The sequence below is a fragment of the Leptinotarsa decemlineata genome, unplaced genomic scaffold (assembly GCF_025532065.1).
Source record: "Leptinotarsa decemlineata unplaced genomic scaffold, Ldec_3_MD MMD2_tig00078346_RagTag_RagTag, whole genome shotgun sequence".
In the NCBI taxonomy this organism is placed as follows: Eukaryota; Metazoa; Arthropoda; class Insecta; order Coleoptera; family Chrysomelidae; genus Leptinotarsa; species Leptinotarsa decemlineata.
Window position 1 is genome coordinate 6,405,983 of NW_027412724.1, and position 22,874 is coordinate 6,428,856.

Genomic DNA, 22,874 nt, shown 5'->3' on the forward strand with positions numbered 1-22,874 from the left:
CTTGTTGGCCGCCCTGAAATCCATCACACATTGGATAAGAGACGCGTGTTGTCTCGCTGACGTGATCTTAGCCTCCATGTTGTGTACACGCCGTTCAATCTTCCAAATCGCAAGGCCGGGATTTGTCATTCCGATTCGGAAAGCGATTGGACGACGCTATACACGGCGGTGTTGATTTGCCAGATGTCAGCCCTTTCTGTTAGAACACTATGAACCTCCGCATCCAAACAAGCCAGTTCTTGTGGCTTCAGGGGCCTGATTCTGTGGAGCACCCTACGTGTTCTGATTGTCGTCTATACTGGTGGTATGGTGCGAGTCTCCTCTCCAGCCGTGCCAGCGGGTGGAAGAACTATCACTTCTACCACTTCGTTAGCCGCCTTTTCCGCCCTAAGGTTTAGGGCGGAAAAGGCGGCATGCCCCAGATGTGTTTCACACCACAGATCATGCAATCTCGCCATGTAGGTACCCTCTTCGCGCGGGCTCACTTCTCTCGTAGCAATGCATAAGGCTATCTCAGCTCATGCGTCCACTCAAAACGTCCGTTTTCATTGCCAGGCAAATCATCGTTATGGGCCCCACCACCTTGTCTTCGACCCCTCCGAGCGGGTCGATTGTAAGGGCCCCTTCCTCGATTAATGGGAACCAAGTGTTGGTTCGGCCCCACGGCCGTCACCGGAGGGAGAATGGACTTCTGCTTCCCGGGTGCGCCAGGGCTGCCGGTCCGGTTTTGCACCAGTTGCTCGGGTATTATTATCATTAAAATTATCATAGGTCATTCGAGTGCTATCACCTATCCCCTCTTCTCTCTCTCCGCTTCATCGGATTTGGCGGAAGCTGACCGTTTGGCGGGAATTGGTCATGTTCCGCTTAATTAGAGGTTTCCATATGTTGCGTATCTTTACGCTAGCTTGGCTAAATGCGTTGTTGAACAACATATATGCGGCTTCCTGAAATTTTCCCCTAAACCAGTATTCTTCCTTGTGGATGATTTCAGCTTGAGCCCACTTGATGTTATGTTGATGAGTCCAAACGTGCTCTGCTATTCCTGATTTGTTGGTTTCTCCTCGCTGTATGTGTTTCATATGCTCGGCAATGCGAACTTTCAATGGTATCCGGTAAATGCAATTCTTGGAATCGCAGTTCGCGTTTGGTGGCCTGGTTTTGGTGAGGCTACTACGGATAGTGTTCCCAGATCTGATGCAGGTTCTATTTTTTATTTTTATATTTTTGTTTATTTATTCAACGTGTAGTCCCTATTACAATTGGTAAAAAAAAAGCATTTGTAAAATCTTAACTAAATTAAAGATAATAAATGCAATAAATACATAATATAATATAAAACGAAATACAATAATATAGTGATAAAATCACAGTACAATTTTGTCATGGAGAAAAAAGAAAAAAGTTTATAAAATCTTAAACTGAACTAAAGATAAATACATAGCACAATAATAATAATAATATGATATATGGTATAAAAAGAAAACAATATAATGATGAAATAGTATAGAATAATTAAAGAAAATGTTTCAGGAAATAATGCGACTCAGTTCAATTTTGATGGTATTTGTGGAGCTGCTAAAGATATCAACCTGTTCATACATATTCCCATTTCTGAGTATTCGAGTGACAGGAGAGAAAAAACCTGATGTTTTGATGTTATACTTGGACCCAATCCTTCTTATCCTTTCCAACAATCCTCTGATGTAGGGAAGTACAAGTACTGGGTGTAGCGGCTTCTCTTCCTTGTGGAACTGTTACTGTCTTCTAGCTAAAGCTTGCTTCACCATCACTTTGGAGTAACCATTTCGTTGAAGGTCATTTTTGATGATGCCTATAGTTCCTTTTCAAGACCTTCCTTTGTATTACAGAGCCCGAAAGCACTGTCTAGTAGAGTCTTGATGATGGTTGGATTCCTGGTTCAGATACTCGTAGCACTGTGTGAGTGGATTTTCGATACACAGATGTTTCCCTTCTATCACTTTCACAATGGAGAAGGAAGTCCACAACGAATTGCCATTCTTAGACGTATTGGTGAAGAGGATCGAACAAAGCATCCATGTCGAACCGCCTGGCTACCGACCGACCGGTCGGTAGCCGGGCCAGTCAATCGGTCGATGTGTGAGTCGGTGGTTCAAGCCCCAGGCTAAACGCTCAATTTCCACTTGCTATCGAATCACCAGCGATAGCTGGTTAAAGGAAAAAAATATATTTTAAACATTTTTTTAATGGTGGTCATGGTCCATGGTGGTTATCGGGTCCATGGTGGTTATCGGGTCGATAAGCCCCATATAAATTATGGAATCTAGATTTACTATAAATATCTAATGAGCACCTAATTAGCACTTTATTCTCATACCCTTACTTATCGAGGAACGTACTGTAAGAAGTCAGTCCATTAGTCATAGGGGTTTTCCATAATGGCCCATAGGCATTATGGAATCTAGGTTTACTATTGTTTATCTAGTGAGCACTTAATTAGCACTTTATATTGATTGTCTATGTATTAGTTTACGAGTATATTGCATATCGTTAATTTTTTTTCTCAAATCAGGTATCTCAAATTTTTTTTTCACTCATTCGCGGTCGTTTTCATGGTAATTTCTTGCAAGCACCTGATTAGCACTTTATTACCACGCTCAGCTTATACCTGATAGAGCATTCGTCCTCGTTTTCGAGAGACCTGATTCTTAGATCTGTTGTTTAGCGAAATTGGAAGCTTTTGTTTATTAATTAGAAAATTTTACGATCCTCACTGTTTAGCACTTAATTAGCACCTAATAATGTTCCCTTAACATTCATTATTTTATTATTATTTTCATTGCTTTGCTAGCATCACATACTGCTAACAACGCAACCTTGAGTATTGAGTTGCGGTGTAAGTTACAGAGCACCTAATTTTTGACTTCGGTACCTAAAAAGCACCTAATTTTGGCATTTTCTAAATATGATTTCCGTACTTTGCGTTGCTGGCGTAACAGAGCTCTAAAATTAGTCATTTTCGATGGATAAAGTAATGATGGTACGTACTGAACGTTTTAAAAAAATCGTAGATATATAAGTTAAATTGCGTAGTTGATTTATTTGAAGAATATGTTTCCAAAGAGAATTTTTTTAGATATCACCTGTAGGTTGCATAATTTTGATTGATTTTAAGTAATTTACTTTTTGATAATTCCATTCTCCACGAGGAACTAGAGCATTATTTTTTATTGTTGAACTTGTATGTAAACTCTTCAATGTTATTTTGCTGCATTTTTATCGCCGATTTTGGCACTATACATTGTCAGAATACAATTTATCAATGTTTTCACTTCGCTCTTCGATCTGAAAATTTCAGCCAGGCATGCACCTAACTTCTAATTTTTTTATGAAAATTGTAATATATTTTTCATAAAATGAAGATGTATCACATCCAGTGATGAACGAAGAAGAGGTGATCAGTTATAATGTTTTATATTTCATTTTCTGTTGAATAAAGTAGTAAGATATTATTTTTGGGTGGTTCAAAAAAATATTTCCTTATCATCAAGTGCTAAAGCCATCAATATCCTATGATACAACTACATCATGAGCTGATTATACAGCTCATGATGTAGTTTCACTTTCTGATTTCTTGGAGAGAAAATTTTTTCAATTTTACTGTTTTCTAAGAATGTATTCAGTTTAAAGGCATGTGTTCTTCAAATAAATGATCGATTAGATTAAAACAATTTATTTCTGGTGCTTCAGTTCCATTAAATTTATCAAAAACAAATTCATCGTTAGTGCCATAGTTATTAAGTAAATATCTAATGTAGTTGTTACAACAATTATATGAAAAAAAATTAGAAAGTCACTCAAGTCATTTTTTTCAATACCACACATATTGTTCAAAAATTATAAATTTTCTCCCCGTTTCAAAAGAATTCTGATTAAAAAAAAAAACAAAAATTGAAAGCGGTTTCTGAGGACTTTCTAGGGAAAAACTTCGATGGTTCGCCTACATTACGAATAATGGCGGAAACACCACCATATCATACATTAACAACTCTCAAAAGTCAAAAATTTTGCTAACTAAGGAATAACAGTGTCACCATTGAAAGTTTTTTTTTCGGCGAGTGGAAAAATCTTTGAAAGACACCTGGTTACCCTGTGACCAGATAGTGTCGGATTTTTACAGACTAAAAAACCACTCATGAGTCAAGCAGGCTACTCTGGAATCGCCCTCGGGCATTACTTCGGTTAGCAGACTGTAGTGATGGTTCAGAGCTCTTCCTTTTTCTTCAGTACTTCATTATTATTCATCTAGTTCTCTGCGTTTCGTCTCTGTTCTTCCCAACGTATGCATCTATCATTCCGCAATACTTGCACCCTTCTGTGTCACTCACTTTAAACCTAAACAGATACGCCTGAAAACACCCATGCCCCGTTAGTACTTGTGTGAGAAAGTCATCCACTTCTCCCCATTTTCTGTTCATCCATGGTTCTATGTCTCTTTTCAGTCTTCTTGTCCAGTTGGCCTTTCCATCGTCTATCTCCCAAGATTGTTGCCATTTTTCCATAATTTGTAACCTCATATCATACCGTGCAACATTGTACAGTAAATACATGTGGTTTACTTATTCTGATAAAAACTGAAATATTAGCTGAAGTACTGCAGTTGAAAAGTTTAGTCTTTGACAAAAGGTTTATAGTGAATCAGTGGATCTTGTCATCACATTCATTTCATAAATTTCAATTCCGGAAGTGCATTTTCAACCATTATCACTGCATTTCGTTCAGTATAAATTGTTTTTTGTCCTGGAAAGAACTCCTATCTCGTTGCCCTTTTTATTTGCCTAAAAAAAAGTTCCAAGTATAAAAACATAGGACCCAGAAAACAATAGGCCAGGAGTAGTAGTCAAAAGTGATACACTTTCGACACCAAGGAACCATGCAATGCTTCAAGTGTGATACAAAGTGCAATGAAGAGGATTCTTGTCAATGTGATGGATGTCACACAAGAATGCACTTCATATGTGCTGAGCTTACCTCTTCTGAAATCAGATGTATGCAGCTAAAAAATAAAAGAGTATTGAAATATTTTTGCAAGGACTGTGAGGAAGGGCTTAGACTATTGCCAATTATGAAAAAACAAATTGTAACTCTCGAACAAAAGGTGAATGAGCTTGTTGACAAACTCACTACACTTGAGCACGCCAAAGCATCTCCGGTTCAACAAACTGATTTCGATTCAGTGGTCTATGAACTGGAAGAACGCAGAAGAAGATCCAGCAACATAATGCAACATACAGGAAAGATCGGTCTATACTAACAAGTCAGAAATCTCGTGGAGGGGGAGTTCTCTTAGCAGTGAAGAAGCATTTTTCCAGTAATGTCATAGATATCAACAAAGATAATGTGGAACAAATATTTGTCAACGTATCTGCTTACGGCAATCAACTAATTATTGGAGGAGTTTATCTTCCACCCAGCTCTCGTCAGGAGTTATATGAGGATCATTGTGCAACTATAGATAGTGTGTTGGAGAGATTTCCCAAGAAGAAACTGCTTCTGTACGGTGACTATAACTTACCAAATGTTGAATGGTATAATGATGAATTAGGTGTAATTGCAATACATAATAATAATAGTGCTGCTCAAATCCTTGTTGATTGTCTAGCATTCCATAATATATTTCAATCAAGTTCAATTAAAAACTGCTTTGGTGTTATGCTAGACCTGATATTCACTAATTATAATTACATAATCACGGTTGAAATTGCTGATGACTGTTTGCTGCCTTGTGATCCATATCACCCAGCCACAGTTTCATCAATTACCTCTAATGAAGAATTCAACAATCTGGAATATGAAAACTTTTACTTCGACTTCAAGAGAGGAGATTACATTGGACTTAACTTCTACCTGTCCACGGTAGACTGGGACCATCAGCTAGACAGAATAACAGATATAAATCATGCCACAGAAATTTTCTACGATTTTTTATATAGAGGCATAAGCAATTTCATACCTTATATTCGCTCTAGCAAGCCAAAATTTCCTCGTTGGTTTAGCAATGATATAAAATATTTGATATTTGAAAAGAAAATAGCTCACAAAAATTACAAAAGTAGTAACAGATGGGACGACTATTTGATTTTCTCTGAACTAAGAAAACAGTGTAAAATAATGAGTAAAGAATGGTATGATAACTATATAAAAGGAGTGGAAAATAACGTGGGTATGAACATTAAGCATTTCTGGAACTTTGTTAACCAAAAGAGAAAAAATCATGGCTTTCCGGACACAATGTACTTGGGGGAACAATCATGTATAACAGGAAATGAAATTGCTAATGGCTTTGCACGACAGTTCCAATCAGTCTACAAACAAGACACTGATGGTACTCATTTATTTGAATTCAGTTACGAAAAAACTATCAATATGAATTCCTGTAACTTCAGCTTGGAAACCATATTGAATAAATTATACCAATTAGACCCGAACAAAGGTCCGGGACCTGACGGAATAGCTCCTTTATTATTAAAGAAATGTAGATTTACCTTGGCAAAACCTTTGTTTCTACTATTTACTGCATCACTGAATTCAGGACAATTTCCACGCTCGTGGAAATCTAGTTTTATTACCCCAATATTCAAGTCGGGGGATAAAGCAAATATAAAAAATTATAGACCGATCACAATTCTAAGTGCAATCCCAAAATTATTAGAGAGTTTGATATGTGATCAAATAAAGAATCCATTGAACCAAGTCATTATACAAGAACAACACGGTTTTTGCCTGGGTAAATCAACAACCACAAATTTGTTAACGTTAACTCAATTTGTGCTGAATGCCTTGGAACAAAAGTACCAAGTGGACGTAATCTATACAGACTTTTCAAAGGCATTCGACACAGTTAATCATACAGTATTGCTCGGGAAACTTAAAGCGATAGGGTTTTACGGAGATTTATTGAATTGGTTTGCAAGCTATCTTCGAGATAGAAATCAATATGTAAAAGTCAAGAGTTTCATATCTGAGGAGATTTACGTCACGTCAGGAGTGCCACAAGGAAGCCACTTAGGCCCTTTCTTGTTCAATATATTCATCAATGATATTGAAGAAATAATCAAACATTCAAAGTTTTTGCTGTTTGCAGACGATCTCAAAATCTTTAGCCGTGTCATCAGCAAACAACAATGTGAGAACGTTCAAAGGGACCTCACCGCAATTGTCAAATGGTGCTCCGAAAACTACATGGAGCTGAATGTAAATAAATGCAATGCTATGTCATTTTATCGATCAATTGAACATATTGAATTTGATTATAACATTGATGGCAAACCCCTCACAAAAGCAAACATTGTTCGGGACCTAGGTGTTCTTTTTGACACCAAGGTTGATTTCCATCTTCACTATGAACAGGTTGTGAATAGTGTGACAAAAATGCTGGGCTTCGTGTGCAGGACCACAAGAGAATTCACTAATGTCAACTCCATCAGAACTCTTTATTACTCTTTGGTCAGATCAATATTGGAGTACTGTTCATGTGAAATATGAAATACATATTAATAAAATAGAAAAAACTCAGAACAAATTTTTAAGATATCTAGCTTATAAATTGAATATACCTTTAACTGAAAACACACTTAGTGAAGTTCGTGCTATAACAGAAATAGTAAAACTGAGTACTCGTAGAGTTTGTGCAGACATCAGATTTCTACATAAGATTTTGAATAACAATATTGACTGTCCATACCTCTTGTCCAAAATTGGTTTACATGTTCCAGCCAGAGTAACTCGAAACACTCAGACGTTTGCAATTGATTTCCATAGAAGCAATTATGGAAAACACTCACCATTATCTAGGATTGTATTGAATGCGAATGATATTCAAGTAGATTTGTTCAATATCTCTGAAAGTAGCTTGAAACGAAGTTTGCCATCACTTCTAAAAAACAATACATAGATGTGCACATGTATATATATATATATATATATATATATATATATATATATATATATATATATATATAAATGTATCTCACTGCAATCATTCATTGCCTTTGGGTTTAATCTTAGTTTTTATTTCTCTTAGGTTTAATTTTAATATGGATCTTAATCATAAGTATTTATGTACACCTTTATAAAAACATATTTGTATATTGTGTGCTGCCCGTTAGTTGAATAAAAAAAATAAAATAAACCTTGCTGACCCTTTTGATACGTTGTTTTGTACCATTGTTCTCTTTTCCGTCAGCAGATCTATTGGGGGGGGTTCTTGCAATCATCAGCAGCACACACTATTTTTATGGCTGCTTTCCGTTGAACACTAAGTAATATATTCCTGTATATCTTTTTTTTCCATGGCTCTTTTCCAAATCGTTGCGTTGGTCGGTCGGTTTCTTCATTTTTCCCCACCACCACTACGGCTAGGTCATCTGCGTAGCCTATTAGGTTAACTTCCCTAGGGACCTTTAGAATCATAGTATATGTTCCACAATATGGGACCAATTATGGAGCCTTGTGGCACACCACAGGTGATATTCATTTTTCCCTTGTATACTACTATTAACTCCCTCTCTTCAAGGTAGCTGGCAATCATATTGTAGGTATGCAGGTACATCTCTTCTTTTGATTTCGTTCAAGATCCCTTCCCATGGCGTGGAGTTGAAAGCGTTTTGTACATCCAACGTTATCATGGCGCATCTTTCCCTGCCAGTTCTTTCGTTTGCTTGTTCTGCAATGTTTTGTACCTTCACCAGTGCATCTGTTGTTGACCTACCTTTTCGGAAACCGAACTGACTTTCATTTAGATCTTCTTTATTTTCTATTTCTTTCAAGAGTCTCGCCTTGATCAGATCCTCGAGGAGTTTTCTCATGACGTTCAGGATACATATGGGCCTGTACGATTTACTCTTACCTTTTTCGATAACAACGAGTCTGGCTATCTTCCACTCTTTGGGGAATCGCCCTTTTGTTAATAGTAGGTTCATTATCCTCAGACATTGTTTGAAAGTAGATCAGACAATATGCCATGAACACCCATGGTCCCATAATACAGATTAATCTGGATTTACATAGCAGTTGATTCAATGAGTAGATCTAACTACTTCTGCTAACAAACCAGCTACTGCCGAGACTCTTTCTGGGCTCTGGTATCACCTAATAAAATAATCTTACACACTGAGTAGAAGACGAAGGGATGCTATGAATAAACAAAAATACTAATTTAAATAACCGTTTTTTATTTGAAATACTTTCCCCTTTAGGAACTAAAATTTCTGAATGTCAGTCTTAATAATAATAAAACCTTAAAAAATAAAATAAAACCTAAGTACAGAATATAAATTAATTATTTACAATAAAATTTTTACATTGGACTACAATAATTATGTACAATGCTAATGAATTAAATTAATGAGTGAACACAATAAATAATAGCGAGTGTCAATAAAAAAGTTTGGTGCAAGACAGAAAATTATTTATAACAATGAGGAATAGTTTGATTGTAAATTAGATGCACAATGTGTTCTACTTAGAAAAGGTAAAGGATTACCGAGTTGGTGGTGCACATTTTGGTTTTTCTCTAATTTAAAATAACCCCCAAAATAGTTTTTGATTTTTCAGTACAGTCTATGAAAATAAAAAGTATGACACTCTGCATAACCAAAAGTAAAACTTTTTTATAAATTCTTTCAATACATTTTCGATGCCAAATGCCAATGGGAATTTGATAACACCCAAAAGCATCATTTGTACAGCTAATAGTCATTTCAAACTAAAAACTAAAGAAAAATAACATTCACACACCGTTTTTTCATTTTTTTGCAGTTTTCACCTGTTAAACCAGATTAAATTCATTAATTGAAAGATACACTGGCCAAATAAGTAGTCAAAATGAATTTAATCTCAGTTAAACAATTCTCTTCAACTTCATCAATAACTTTTGTGCATGCATTTTTTTTGTAAATTCTGTTGGTAGAAGAGATATTTCTTTGATTATATTCACAGTACTCAATCCAAGCTTCAGTAGTAAGTCAGAAATATTGAATATCATTTTTCAGAGTCTGTGTGTTCAACAAACGTGACATCATAAAGAGCTAATCCACACAACCGAATGTGAAATATAGGTCATGTTTATTGTGTTTTGTGTTGTGTTCATGAGAGTAGTGTTTTTGGTATCATTATTAAACTTTGAAAAACTGATGGATATGCGAACTGAAATTCTTTCACAAAAGTCAATAAATTACAACAATTTGTAAAAAACACTAACAGCAGCTTATTTTTATTTAGTTCTAACTAACCTAAGTTCTGAAAGTTATTTGACATCTCTATAATGGTAAAACCACATACCTAAATAGCAAAATTTTGGAACATGTATCCTTGACATTATTAGTTTTTACTATATTTTCTAAATATTACAATTTTGTATATTCTGTTGTTTGAAATGTTTTTCCATTCACCAGCTGTCGCCCCCCTTGTGCGAGCTAAGGAATAACGAGATTTTACCTTTCAACGTGTGATTCCTAACCTAACTAAATGAATGGCATAACTTTCAGAAGCTGAAAATTTCTATTGGTTAAAATTAATCTTCCTAATTTCACTAAGTATATTGATGTAGGGAATAGAATCTTATTCTGAGTCACCTGATATAAAAGCTTAAAATAAAATATTTTCTAAAAAATATGACTAGGACTGTATCTATGTAGAGAACGAAATATATCAACCTATTAATTCGACTTCGACTCCAGCAAACGAAAGTAATAGTAATTCAATATCTATATATTCATTACAAATAATGAAAGACTGAGCAGAGAAGTCATTTTCAGTTTCAATTTCTCTCACCTCGATAAGAATAAAATTAAATTTGTAAAAAAAATATAAAACTAATTGAATAAGAATAAACATTTTAGAGAAATATCTGCATTAATTCTCTCAAATAGAAATGAAAAAGTCTAGTAAAAAAGAAAAAATCAAATTAAAAAAGTTATTCTTTTTTTACTAGCTAGTTTAAAAATTCAGGAAAATAATTATTGTTGAATTGATTATATATGTCAATAAGCACAGTGTACGGAACAACTGGGTTGGAACTTATTGATCTACAACAAAATGGATGAAGATGTTCATGTTCAAATGAACATGAACATGATGAGATGTTCAAAATCAAAATTAAAAAAAAAACAGTATCGATACCTGGGCATTGAAGTTTTATTCTTATATCTAAACTTGTTTGGGGGTACAAAAACCCTGATGACAACTTTTTGAAAACAAGTATACTCGTTTCATGTGTCGGGTCTAAGGAAATCACAGGAAATATGAATGTGAATGTTCTTGCAAAATTTGGAGAAATGAAAAAATACCATATGAAGAGTGTCCAGTATTCACTGACATTGGCACTTCATTTGAAAGAGGAAGGAAAGGAAGGAAATACAGTGAGAAAATCCGTTACTACTGCTGTTACTAGTCAATTCAAAACAATATATGAATGCAATGAAAATTAAATAGAAAACCCAAGAAAACAGTACAAAAAACCCATGAAATCTTCAAGTAGTAAGTTGACCAAAATACTACTTGAAGATGTAAAATTAAATGTAATATGAAAAAAAGTAGGTAATAAACACAAAAAATATTCACAAAAGAGTACTTAAAGAGATGTCTTTCTATGTACTAATAACGGTGACTTGCCCCTACCACATTACGCTTCAGATCTGAACTCCATCAAAGATTTTTAGCAGAGCAATTCTTACATGGCAGCCACCTATCTAAGACTAAAATGTAATCAACAATTTAATTGGAATCTGCCCCATTTTGTTCAAGCAGAGATGGATAATAGAGATGGAATAACCTTCAAAACAAGCACTGTTCCCAAACACCAGAAATGCAAACCTCTTCTCAACAGGTGTCTCACTAACAAAGTTGGCGGTGTGAGGAAACGAAACAGTCTACTTGTATGGTGAAACACTTGTCGAGAAGAGTATTGCAGGTCTGATTCTTGGGAGCAGTGCTGGTTTGGATTCATTCTACGCCTATCGTTTCAGTTCTACCTTTCGTTATGAAATTACCTATTACTGGTTTTGTTTTATCTCTTTCACAAAAAATTACTTTTGTTTGAAGTTTTTTACTTTGTTATATGAAATGGACTATAGTTCCAAAATTCAAAATTCATTCAGGTAATAAAATATTTGATGTTGAAGATATTTTATATGTTGATTTCATACCACTTTTCAGGAATTCACCACACCCAACTCATCTTAAAATCTTTATAATTTGTACTATGGTAGTAAATTCAAATCATCTCCTGTTAATATCAGAACAGACAGAATTATCATTGTAGAAATTTATTTTCTCTTTTTTGTTTCTGTGAAAGTGTTGAATGCCTTTCATTAAGAAGTCAAAGAAAACTTATATTTGAAGAATTGATAATTACTGATATTCACACTGATCAATGTAAATTTCACTAATTTTGGCTGTACTTATTTTCAATCTGTCACAATTCTAATAAATTGCTTCATATCACAATTGAGGTGAATATAACGTAATCGAACATACAATTGTGTAATCGATGTTCAAAATGTATTTTACTCTAGCGAATCTCACTGCTTGAATTTTCGTTAATACTTTTGATAAGAATATTTTTCAGTATGTAAATTCTTTGTACAGCCATGGAAATTGACATAAACTCTTTTCAGCAAACGAGATTTTTCAATATTGAAAAATGAAAAAAACAGCTTGTGAAATACTTCAACTCATGGAGGGAAAATTTAGGATGAGCAAAAAAGTATGCAAACAAATAAATAACTTAAAACATAAATAAATCTGCAGCTCACTTGAAATCATCACATTGTTGAAAATTGAGTTTCGAGTCCTGGAATATCCAGTTCGTTTTCCCAGTGTTTCATTCTTTTTTCAATAAATATCCACTCTCTTCAGTTTCAATTTCTACCAGAAAATCGGTTCCGTTTTGTATTGACTTTTCAAATTTTAAAAACCATCAATTTTATTGATTCAATCATGTATGTAGCTAATAAGGGTAATCCAGAAAAATATTGGAATTTTTCTAAAACATAAACTACAGTACTAACTGGGAAAAACACCAGGACTCGAAGAAACCTACAACGGCACCTAAACATGACGTCATGACAAAATACTATCCAAATCTATAGGAGTGTTGTGCTGCAAGTTCAGAATGGAATCTATAGCTGACTGCACCTGCTCATCTATACTGTTATTTTCTGGCTCGTTTTCCTCGTGTGAGGAATAACTGCTATTCTGAGCTGTTTCATATCCACACGATTGACTCACTTTAGACTGGGTATAAATTGTACTTTGAACACTAGTTATAACACTTTGTACACTACTTCCACTAGATATATGTACATCTAAGGGTTTTTTATGGTGTTTATCTACACGAAACCGTTTCAATGTTTCTAATCGAGAATCACTACTAGAGGAACGTTTAGTCTGATTCAATGTCTGCGAGTGACAGTGTGGCACATTCTGAGGGGGTAAACAACCTAATTCGCGTTGAATACACGCCCATTCATCATAATCTTCCGTCGTGGGTTCCGAACTTCGAGGAGTATTGGGAATGTTGATACCACCACTTGACTCAACGACAGGTAGCGGGGCCTCGGGCGTGGATGCTGTAATGTTCATTATTTCGTTTTCATAATCTTGACGCAACCTAATAAGCGACTGCTGCTCTTCAGATAAGAACATTCTATCCAGCATCATGAGTTCGGATGTTCGCACTTGCCTCTGTAAATATATAAGTAAAAATATATAAATTTTTCAGTCACTTGTGACAATTACCGTAGAAATTTACAGGGCAATAATTTGAAAATTTTCTACCCTTAATATTTTTCTTCTAGGAAATGACATAAAAATCGGTAAGATTTGTCATTAGTATTAAAGTTAAACAGGACTTGCAATGAAAATGATTTTAATAATTTTACAAAAATTATTGAATCAAAATTTCTTTATTGGGAGATGATAAGATGGCACTATTCCAACTCTTGAGCAAAAGGAAAATAGTTGTTTGATTTTCACTTTTACAAAAATACTTCCTGCTGATATTGATAAACCTACATTCATGAAGCTCCAAAACATAAATCTACCAAAAAGATAAGAAAGCTAAATGTCTGTGTGTCATAATTTTATATATATTATTGTATCCATGATAATAATTAAACAATTTTCACAAATATTTTTATTTCTAAACGTAATTCTCTAACCAAATAAGCTACAGTGTTTAGCAAAACACGTCTAGAAATAGATAGATTAGACGAATTAGAAAAATAATGAATGAAAATATTCTGTATTTCTTAAAGGCATTAAAATGATTACTCTACTCCGAATTCATGATTTTTTCACCTTTCTCACTCTTTAATGAACAAACATTCGTTTAAGAGTGTTACTGGTGGTATTTTTTGTCGATTTCATTTTTACTTTTAGTTACAAAGTTACAAGTTTTTGAACATACATACTCATAATACACGAAGTAATTATTCTTTATTTTTACCCCGATGTGACAAAACGATCGGACAACGAAGTGTCAATTATCTGGCACCCAGAATATACAAGCAAATACCTCATGAGATTCTGACTTTACCCGGATGTGTCATTATATCACGTACAAGCAGTTTGAACTGCTTCTGTGATTTTTCTGTTCATTTGTTTTTTTTTGCATGTGTTATATTGGTTTTGTAATATTTTATTTTATTATGCAAATAAACATTATTATTATTATTATTATTATTATTATAGTATAGTTTTTATAAGGAAAAATGTAAATTTCCATGAACAACCGAGAGAAAATTAAGTTATGGCTAAAATTATGTTTTGTAAATCTTCACATATACATATAAAAAGTAAACACAGTTCATATTTTATGAGACCATACAAACTCGAAATGAAATAAATGAGATGAAACCTTTCTTGGTAAAACTACAATAGTTTAGTTTAAACTACCCTCAGTAGTGAGGGTAGAATATTATACAGTGTCATCCCTAAAGTATGCACCATATGGGAAACTTACTTATGGAGGGTTTTTCGACAAAATGTTATTCTTGATAAAAGTTTGTGCATCCCCTAAAACTAAACATGCACCAACAAAATACAGTAAAACACACGTAATATACGAGGAGCCTTCAAATATTGGATTTTGAGACAAGAGTAAAGTACTCTTATTTGGAAAAATCTCGAGAAATGTTATTTAGAAAAGTTGTTCAGCATTAAAAAATACATTTAGATTTGAAGTCATGGCCATACAAGTAAAGTTTTATTTTTTTACCCATTTATTTAAACGCGGACTACGAAAAAAAAATTTGCTAAAACGATAAATATACAGAATCCTGTATACGACGGTTTATTTTAAAAGCCTGTAATATTACGAATTACACAACTATGGTGTTTGTTAACCACGGTCAATTTTTTTAAGAGTAAAATAATTTTCAGTTATTTTCATTTTTTGTTAACACCGAAAATTACTTAAAATTATGCAGTATTGTAACAAGAACTTAATATCAAATAATATCAAATCACAAAACATCAAAATAAAATAGGTATTTCGGAACAAACTCATTGATTTTCTGGAGATTTTCTTGTCCAAAATAATTTTCCAAAATAATCTCCAGAAAATCAAAGAGTTTGTTCCAAAATACCTATTTTATTTTGATGATATATCAACAATTTGCAAATAAATTATTATCTTTGACTAGCCTATTGTCAATAAAAACTTCCTGGCTTTTCAATTTCTCATTTTTCCTGTAGGTAGAGATTAAAAATTTCCGAGCCAAACGGTCATGTTATTTACCAGTGTACTGAAAATGAATTAAAAATTTTGCAAACTGAAACCCTTAGTGCACTATGTATGTACAAAATGTTTCGGTGTGTTTCACAGAAGCTGCTTACAACGATATTTTAAAAATAAAGTGAAGTTTGTAGAGATTAATAAGATAATCTGCTGTCAAGTGATTAATTACTCAAGTGAAACTGAAGATGAGACCTGCCTTTTAGAAAAAACCATAAGCGAACTTTCAGAAGACGGAGAAATGAAAGACAGGTACATTCGAAAATTGAAAGAGGAAAATCGAATTGCAATCGAAAAAGCATTGGATTCTGAAAAAGAGTCGCACTAAATCATAGAAATCCAGAAAAAGTTATTAAAGAAATGGAATTCATGATAACCAAACTGAAAAAAGAGCTAGCTGATAAAGTGGTACTAAAAAAAACTGCAAAAACTGTAGACACCCAAATACATTTTCGTCTCATAGTCACCAGTGTACAATGACTGAACCCGAGCTTCTTCAGTGGTGTAGATATTAGGAATTCAGAAAGTAAACAAACCGAAGGTGTCAACGAGGGTGCTGAAAATAACAAGGAGCAGAATAAAGTATTCAACAAGGGTGCTGAAACTAATAAGGGGCATTATAAAGTACCTAATGGGAAAGGAAAATATGTGGCCTCGCCAAAAAACAATGAAAGTGAAGTTAAAAAAAAAGAATTCCAAAGCCAAGTCAAGAATCATTGGAGGACACAAAAAAGATAAGGAAAATCACGACGAAACAAACAATAGCTCAGCAGAAGCAAAAACATATAAGAAAACAGGGTTTACAACAGAAATGGTCTCATATGAAATAAACCTCTATGACGAGCTCAAACAATCTGAAAAACAGGGAGACTCAGGCTATGAAAGTGGAAAATCAGAAGAAAGAATCATAGACTTACCCGAGGGAACTATGAATAATAGTACTCAAGAACCACTCGGGACAATGCAAGACACAACTAAAAGAAAACCAAACAAAATCTTCATATGTGACCATTATGGAAAAAAAAATTCCACCTTTTTTAACAATCGAAGGTATTGCAGAAAAATACTCAATAGATGAGAATTTGTTCACATCTTGTATCGAATTGAGTGAATTAACAGATAATATTTTTATGATACATACGAATTTGGTAAAAATGATGCAATAATCGTAATGTTCAACTCACGCAGTGTAAGTAACAGCAAAGCTCTGAACATAGAAGAACTTGCTGAATCTTAATAAAACAACAAATCTGATCATTATAAATGAAATCAACTCATCTGAAGACCAAATTCTAAACAAAATATTTTTAAATCGAATCTATACATTCAAGAAACAGACTTTCAATTGTTCCCTGACCTATTTCACAGATTTCAAACAAAAAGACAACAAGTTCATAATATATACAAAACTTGAATGTTACTTCAAGTCGCTCAACACACAAAATTTTTTTTCAACAATTATCCCTTCTATGGTGGACTGTTCAAATATGCATAGTATAACTACAACTAATGATGCTTTTTTAAATTGTCAACAACAGATAACTTATAGTTCATAAGGCTGACTGTGCTGATGGGGGAAAAAAGGTTCAAATTCTCTCTCCTTTTGCCATCAAAACATACAATGTATTGTTTGAAGGTGATTGACAATGTTTCGTGATGAATTTCACTAGTTCGGACTTCCATTGTCTATTATATAAAATGATTTGAAATCCCTGAAACAAGTAAAAAAGAATAATTAAAAAAAGAATAGTTGAAAATAACAATTATATTAAGCAACAATAAACCTGAAATGAAATGATAGTAAAATAACATACAAGTAAAAATATAATAATTGAATAAATAAAATTAAAGGAATGCAAAAAGAAAATAATAAAAATAAAAAAGTGTAGAGGTTCCAAGTCACGTTAGTTCACGACGTTTCGATTGTTGGTATCTACAATCGTCTTCGGGTGATGACTGGACTGATTCCTCCGAGAGATGACTATTTTATAGGTCGTTGAAATACTTTCACTTTCTCTACTTTCCATTTTCCGCTTCACTGATTCCGTGAGAGATGACCGATTTGGCGGGAGTTGGTCATTTCTCGTTTGATAATGGGTTTCCATATGTTTCGTATCTCTACGCTGGCCTGGCTGAATACGTTGTTGGACAACATGTATGCGGCTTCCTTAAATTTTCTCCTGAACCAATGTTCCTCTCTGTGCAAGATCTCAGCTTGGGACCACTCGATGTTGTGTTGATGGGTCCAAACATGGTCTGCTATTCCTGATTTGCTGGTTTCTCCTCGCTGTGTGTGCTTCTTGTGCTCGGCAATGCGAATATTCAATGGCCTCTTAGTTTCACCAATATAGGATTTTCCGCACTCACAGGGTATCCGGTAAATGCAATTCTTGGAATCGCAGTCCGCGTTTGGGGGCCTGGTTTTCGTGAGGCTGCTACGGATAGTGTTACCGGATCTAAAACAGGTTCTAATGTTGTACTTGGAACCAATTCTTCTTATCCTCTCCGATAATCCTCTGATGTAGGGAAGTGAAAGCACTGGTTGTGACGGCTTCTCTTCCTTGCGAGGCTCCTGCTGTCTTTTGGCCAAAGTCTTTTCTACCATCGCTTTGGAGTATCCATTCCGCTGAAGATCACTTTTGATGATGTCTAGTTCCTTCTCGAGACCTTCCTTTGTATTACAAAGCCCAAAAGCACGGTCTAATAGAGTCTTGATGATTCCTCTTTTTGTCGATTGATGGTGGTTGGATTCGTGGTTCAGATACTGTCCCGTATGAGTGGGTTTTCGGTATACAGATGTTTCCCACTTAGTGTCGGTCCTCTTCACCAAAACGTCTAAGAATGGCAATTCATTGTGGATTTCCTTCTCCATTGTGAAAGTGATGGAAGGTCTCACGCTGTTGATGTGTTTCAGAAAGGCGTCTAGTTCAGTATTCCCATGGTTCCATATTATGAAGGTGTCGTCAACATATCTCAACCAGACTCGAGGTTTCTTGTGGGCTTCTTCAATGGCCAGAGTTTCAAACCACTCCATATATATGTTGGCTATGACTGGTGAAAGTGGCGATCCCATTGGCAGTCCCTCATCTTGTGTAAAGAATTCGTCCTTCAGTTGGAAATAACAGTTTCGTACACAGCATCCTAGTAATTCCATAATTACTTCTATAGGTAGATTCGTTCTCTCTTTCAGGTTCCCGTCTTCGGATAGCTTTCTCTGTATGATTTGGAGTGCTTCTTCGACCGGAACGTTGGTGTAAAGGCTTTCCACGTCGAAACTAATTAGTTGATCTTCCTGTGTGACTTCAATTGACCCTAGTAGTAGTCTTGAATTCTTCACAAAAGACGATGTTTTCCCTTGTAATGGTTGTATTAAACCAGGCCCCCAAACGCGGACTGCGATTCCAAGAATTGCATTTACCGGATACCCTGTGAGTGCGGAAAATCCTATATTGGTGAAACTAAGAGGCCATTGAATATTCGCATTGCCGAGCACAAGAAGCACACACAGCGAGGAGAAACCAGCAAATCAGGAATAGCAGACCATGTTTGGACCCATCAACACAACATCGAGTGGTCCCAAGCTGAGATCTTGCACAGAGAGGAACATTGGTTCAGGAGAAAATTTAAGGAAGCCGCATACATGTTGTCCAACAACGTATTCAGCCAGGCCAGCGTAGATATACGAAACATATGGAAACCCATCATCAAACGAGAAATGACCAACTCCCGCCAAATCGGTCATCTCTCACGGAATCAGTGAAGCGGAAAATGGAAAGTAGAGAAAGTAAAAGTATTTCAACGACCTATAAAATAGTCATCTCTCGGAGGAATCAGTCCAGTCATCACCCGAAGACGATTGTAGATACCAACAATCGAAACGTCGTGAACTACCGTGACTTGGAATCTCTACACTTTTTTATTTATATTATTTTCTTTTTGCATTCCTTTAATTTTATTTATTCAATTATTATATTTTTACTTGTATGTTATTTTACTATCATTTCATTTCAGGTTTATTGTTGCTTAATATAATTGTTATTTTCAACTATTCTTTTTTTAATTATTCTTTTTTACTTGTTTCAGGGATTTCAAATCATTTTATGGAAGTCCGAACTAGTGAAATTCATACAATGTATTAGTAACAAAATGTTAAGGCTGGATGATGTGTTTAATAGCTTTGAAAAATGTGATGTATTGTTAATAACAGAGCGCTGGCAAACAGAAACACAACAGAAATTGAAAGACTTTAGCATCTGTACTTCATTCTGTCGAATGAAAACGACCCATGGAGGTGTTGCTATTTACAAACATGACGAGTTGATAGATCATGTTAGTCAGTATGATGTAAAAGAATTCAGTGTCGAAGGAGTCTTGAAGTGCTGTAGTATCAGACAAGCTTCGAGGAAAATTATCACTGTGGTTATATACAGACCACCAGCAGGAGACTTTATGGAATTTTTGGAATTACTTGATGGTATGTTAACAAAAGTGTGTAGCGAAAACCTGGATATAATCATACTCATAATCATTTTATACTCCCCAGCATAAATCATTCAATACTAACGGACTTGTTAGCATCCTATAATATTGAGGTTTGTGTGAAAACTGTAACTAGAGTAACTCCTCACTCGGAGACATGCATTGATAATTTTTTGATCAGATGTAACAAATGCTTTGAAGTAGTGGTGAAGGACCTGCATCTGTCTGACCATTTTGCGCAGTTTATGTACATGAAAGATGAGACCGAAAAAGATAAGTATAAAAACCCTTACTACTACCGCAGGGACTATTGTACAGAAAATATTTCAATATTTCAGAATTACTTGAAAGAGAAAGACTGATCTGAAATGTATGGCAATAGAGTGTCCAAATCTGGCGTATAAAAAATTTCAGAGACTCTCCTATACTATTTTGAAGTCTCGTTTCCAATGAGATTTTCTATTAAAAAAAGTAAAGGAAATAACTATATCATGACACCAGAATTGGAAGAACTGAAAAATAAAGTAACATTATACACCTCAATTGCTAGGTATGATGGCACAGATATAGAAATCAGTAAATATTTCAATAAGAGTTATAGAGAAAAATTGAGATGTGCAAGGAAGGAATATAATGATTTTCAGGTTCTAAACTCAAATAATAAACCAAAAACTACCTGGCAAATTATCAATAATATACAAAAAAGATCCAAAAGAGAGAAGGGAATTGTTGTCAAGGAAAATGAGGTCATTATCGAAGATACAATACTAGCTGAAAAATTTAATGAAAATTTCTTGAAAACACTCGTTGAAAAAAAAACAAATGATTCAAAATTTCTTGATAATAATGTACCGTCAAACGTAAACAGCTTCTTTATGACGGCCATTTGTGAGAGTGATGTAATAAAGCTTACTGCCTAACTAAAAAACTCTAATGATGTGGATATGACTATATTTCTAATAACCTGCTGAAAAAATGTCAGAATGAAGTCTGTACCCCTTTAACTTTCCTCATAAAAATATTATGGCATTCAGAGTAAAGTATTGAATTGGTTCAAAGAATATCTCAGTAATAGATCTCAAAGAACCAAAATAGGCAACTCTTATTCAAACGAAATTATTAATAATTTTGGTGTACCTCAAGGCAGTGTGCTGGGACCACTGCTTTTTATAATATATTTGAATGATCTCAATTATGTGCAAGGTCATGATTTTCTGAATTTATTCGCGGATGACACATTGGTTGCATGTTATGGTCACAATCTTAACGAAACAATAACTCGAATGAACCAAGTATTAAAAAAATATGAAACCTATCTGGGAACTAATAAACTAAAATTAAATACAAAAAAAACCAAAGCCATGATTCTCAGTAATAAACATAAATTAAAGTATGTGGACTATGAGTCTCTACAACTTACCATTGATCATGACAAGATTGAATGGGTAACCGAGTTTAAATACTTAGGTTTCATAATAGATGACTCACTAACACTGAACGCTCATAGCGATTACATTTGCAAAAAAATTTCGAAAAAACTCTTCTTTTTTTCTAGGATATCATCTCAAGTGTCTTTATTTTCAAAGATAACTATATATAGAAGCATTATACAGCCACATTTTGATTACTGTTCTAGTCTTCTATATCTCTTGGACAAAAACAACAAACAAAAATTAGAAAAATTACAAAATCGAGGAATGCGAATAATCTTGATGTGTAATAGATATACTCCCATTCAAATTATGCTAAATACTCTAAATTGGTATAGTGTAACGCAAAGACTATTTTATATGTCAATGATGTTCATTTATAAAATCACAAAGAATTTATTACCAAGTTACTTCAAGTCTTTTATTACTTATAACAATCAAATTCACCGTTATGATACAAGGACTAATAATGAATTTCATATAGCTAGAACCAAAACTAAAAATTCTATGATATCATTATTTTTCAGGGGACTGAATGATTTCAACGAACTCCCTCAAGACATTAAATGCTCGGTCACTATCGATAGTTTCAAATATCAGCTAAAAAAACATATAAGGTCACTGGATATTTATTAATTTTTTTCGTTCTTTTAACTTTCTTTTCTTTCTTTTTAGCTTTTAAAATACTTTTAACTTTATACACACACATTCATATGTTTCACTGTTTTACACTTATTTTGAAGAATATTTTTTTAACAGATTGATATAAAAATTGTTTTTATCTATTTGTATTTTATTACTAGTAGCTATTATAATTGATATATTCATATATTTCGCGATATTGACAATTTTTTCACATTTATCATAATTTTTAAGATTTGTATGTATATTAGGAATTCCTATTTCAAATAAAGATATATAAATTTATCATCTACAAAGAGAATCAAATGCTCATAGAACAGCATTGTATGAAAAAAGGGTAGATTTTAATGTACGTAAATTCTACAATATTCTTTCTGAAGATATCAAGGATTCTCCCAGTTCTCATGTGTTTAAATATAGGTTGCAGGAACTGCTGCTTCAAATGAGCTGTTACACTTTTCAGGAATTTATCGAACAACTATAAATTATAGACTCGGTAAATGTTCATTCATATTCATTCATATGGCTTATCAACTTCAATG

At 34.1% G+C, this 22,874-nt stretch overlaps 1 protein-coding gene across 4 annotated transcripts in view; it reads right to left on the reverse strand.

Moving 5' to 3' along the window:
* Positions 1–9,192: 9,192 nt before the first annotated feature.
* The window catches only part of LOC111515462 (uncharacterized), a 60,673-nt gene continuing 46,991 nt past the window's right edge, over positions 9,193–22,874 (reverse strand). For all 4 annotated transcript variants that reach the window (XM_074185692.1, XM_074185694.1, XM_074185693.1 and 1 more), the window contains exon 8: positions 9,193–13,728. In XM_074185692.1, coding sequence (XP_074041793.1) covers positions 13,105–13,728 — 624 coding nt within the window. In that variant the 3' untranslated portion in view covers positions 9,193–13,104. The remainder of the gene's footprint in view (positions 13,729–22,874) is intronic.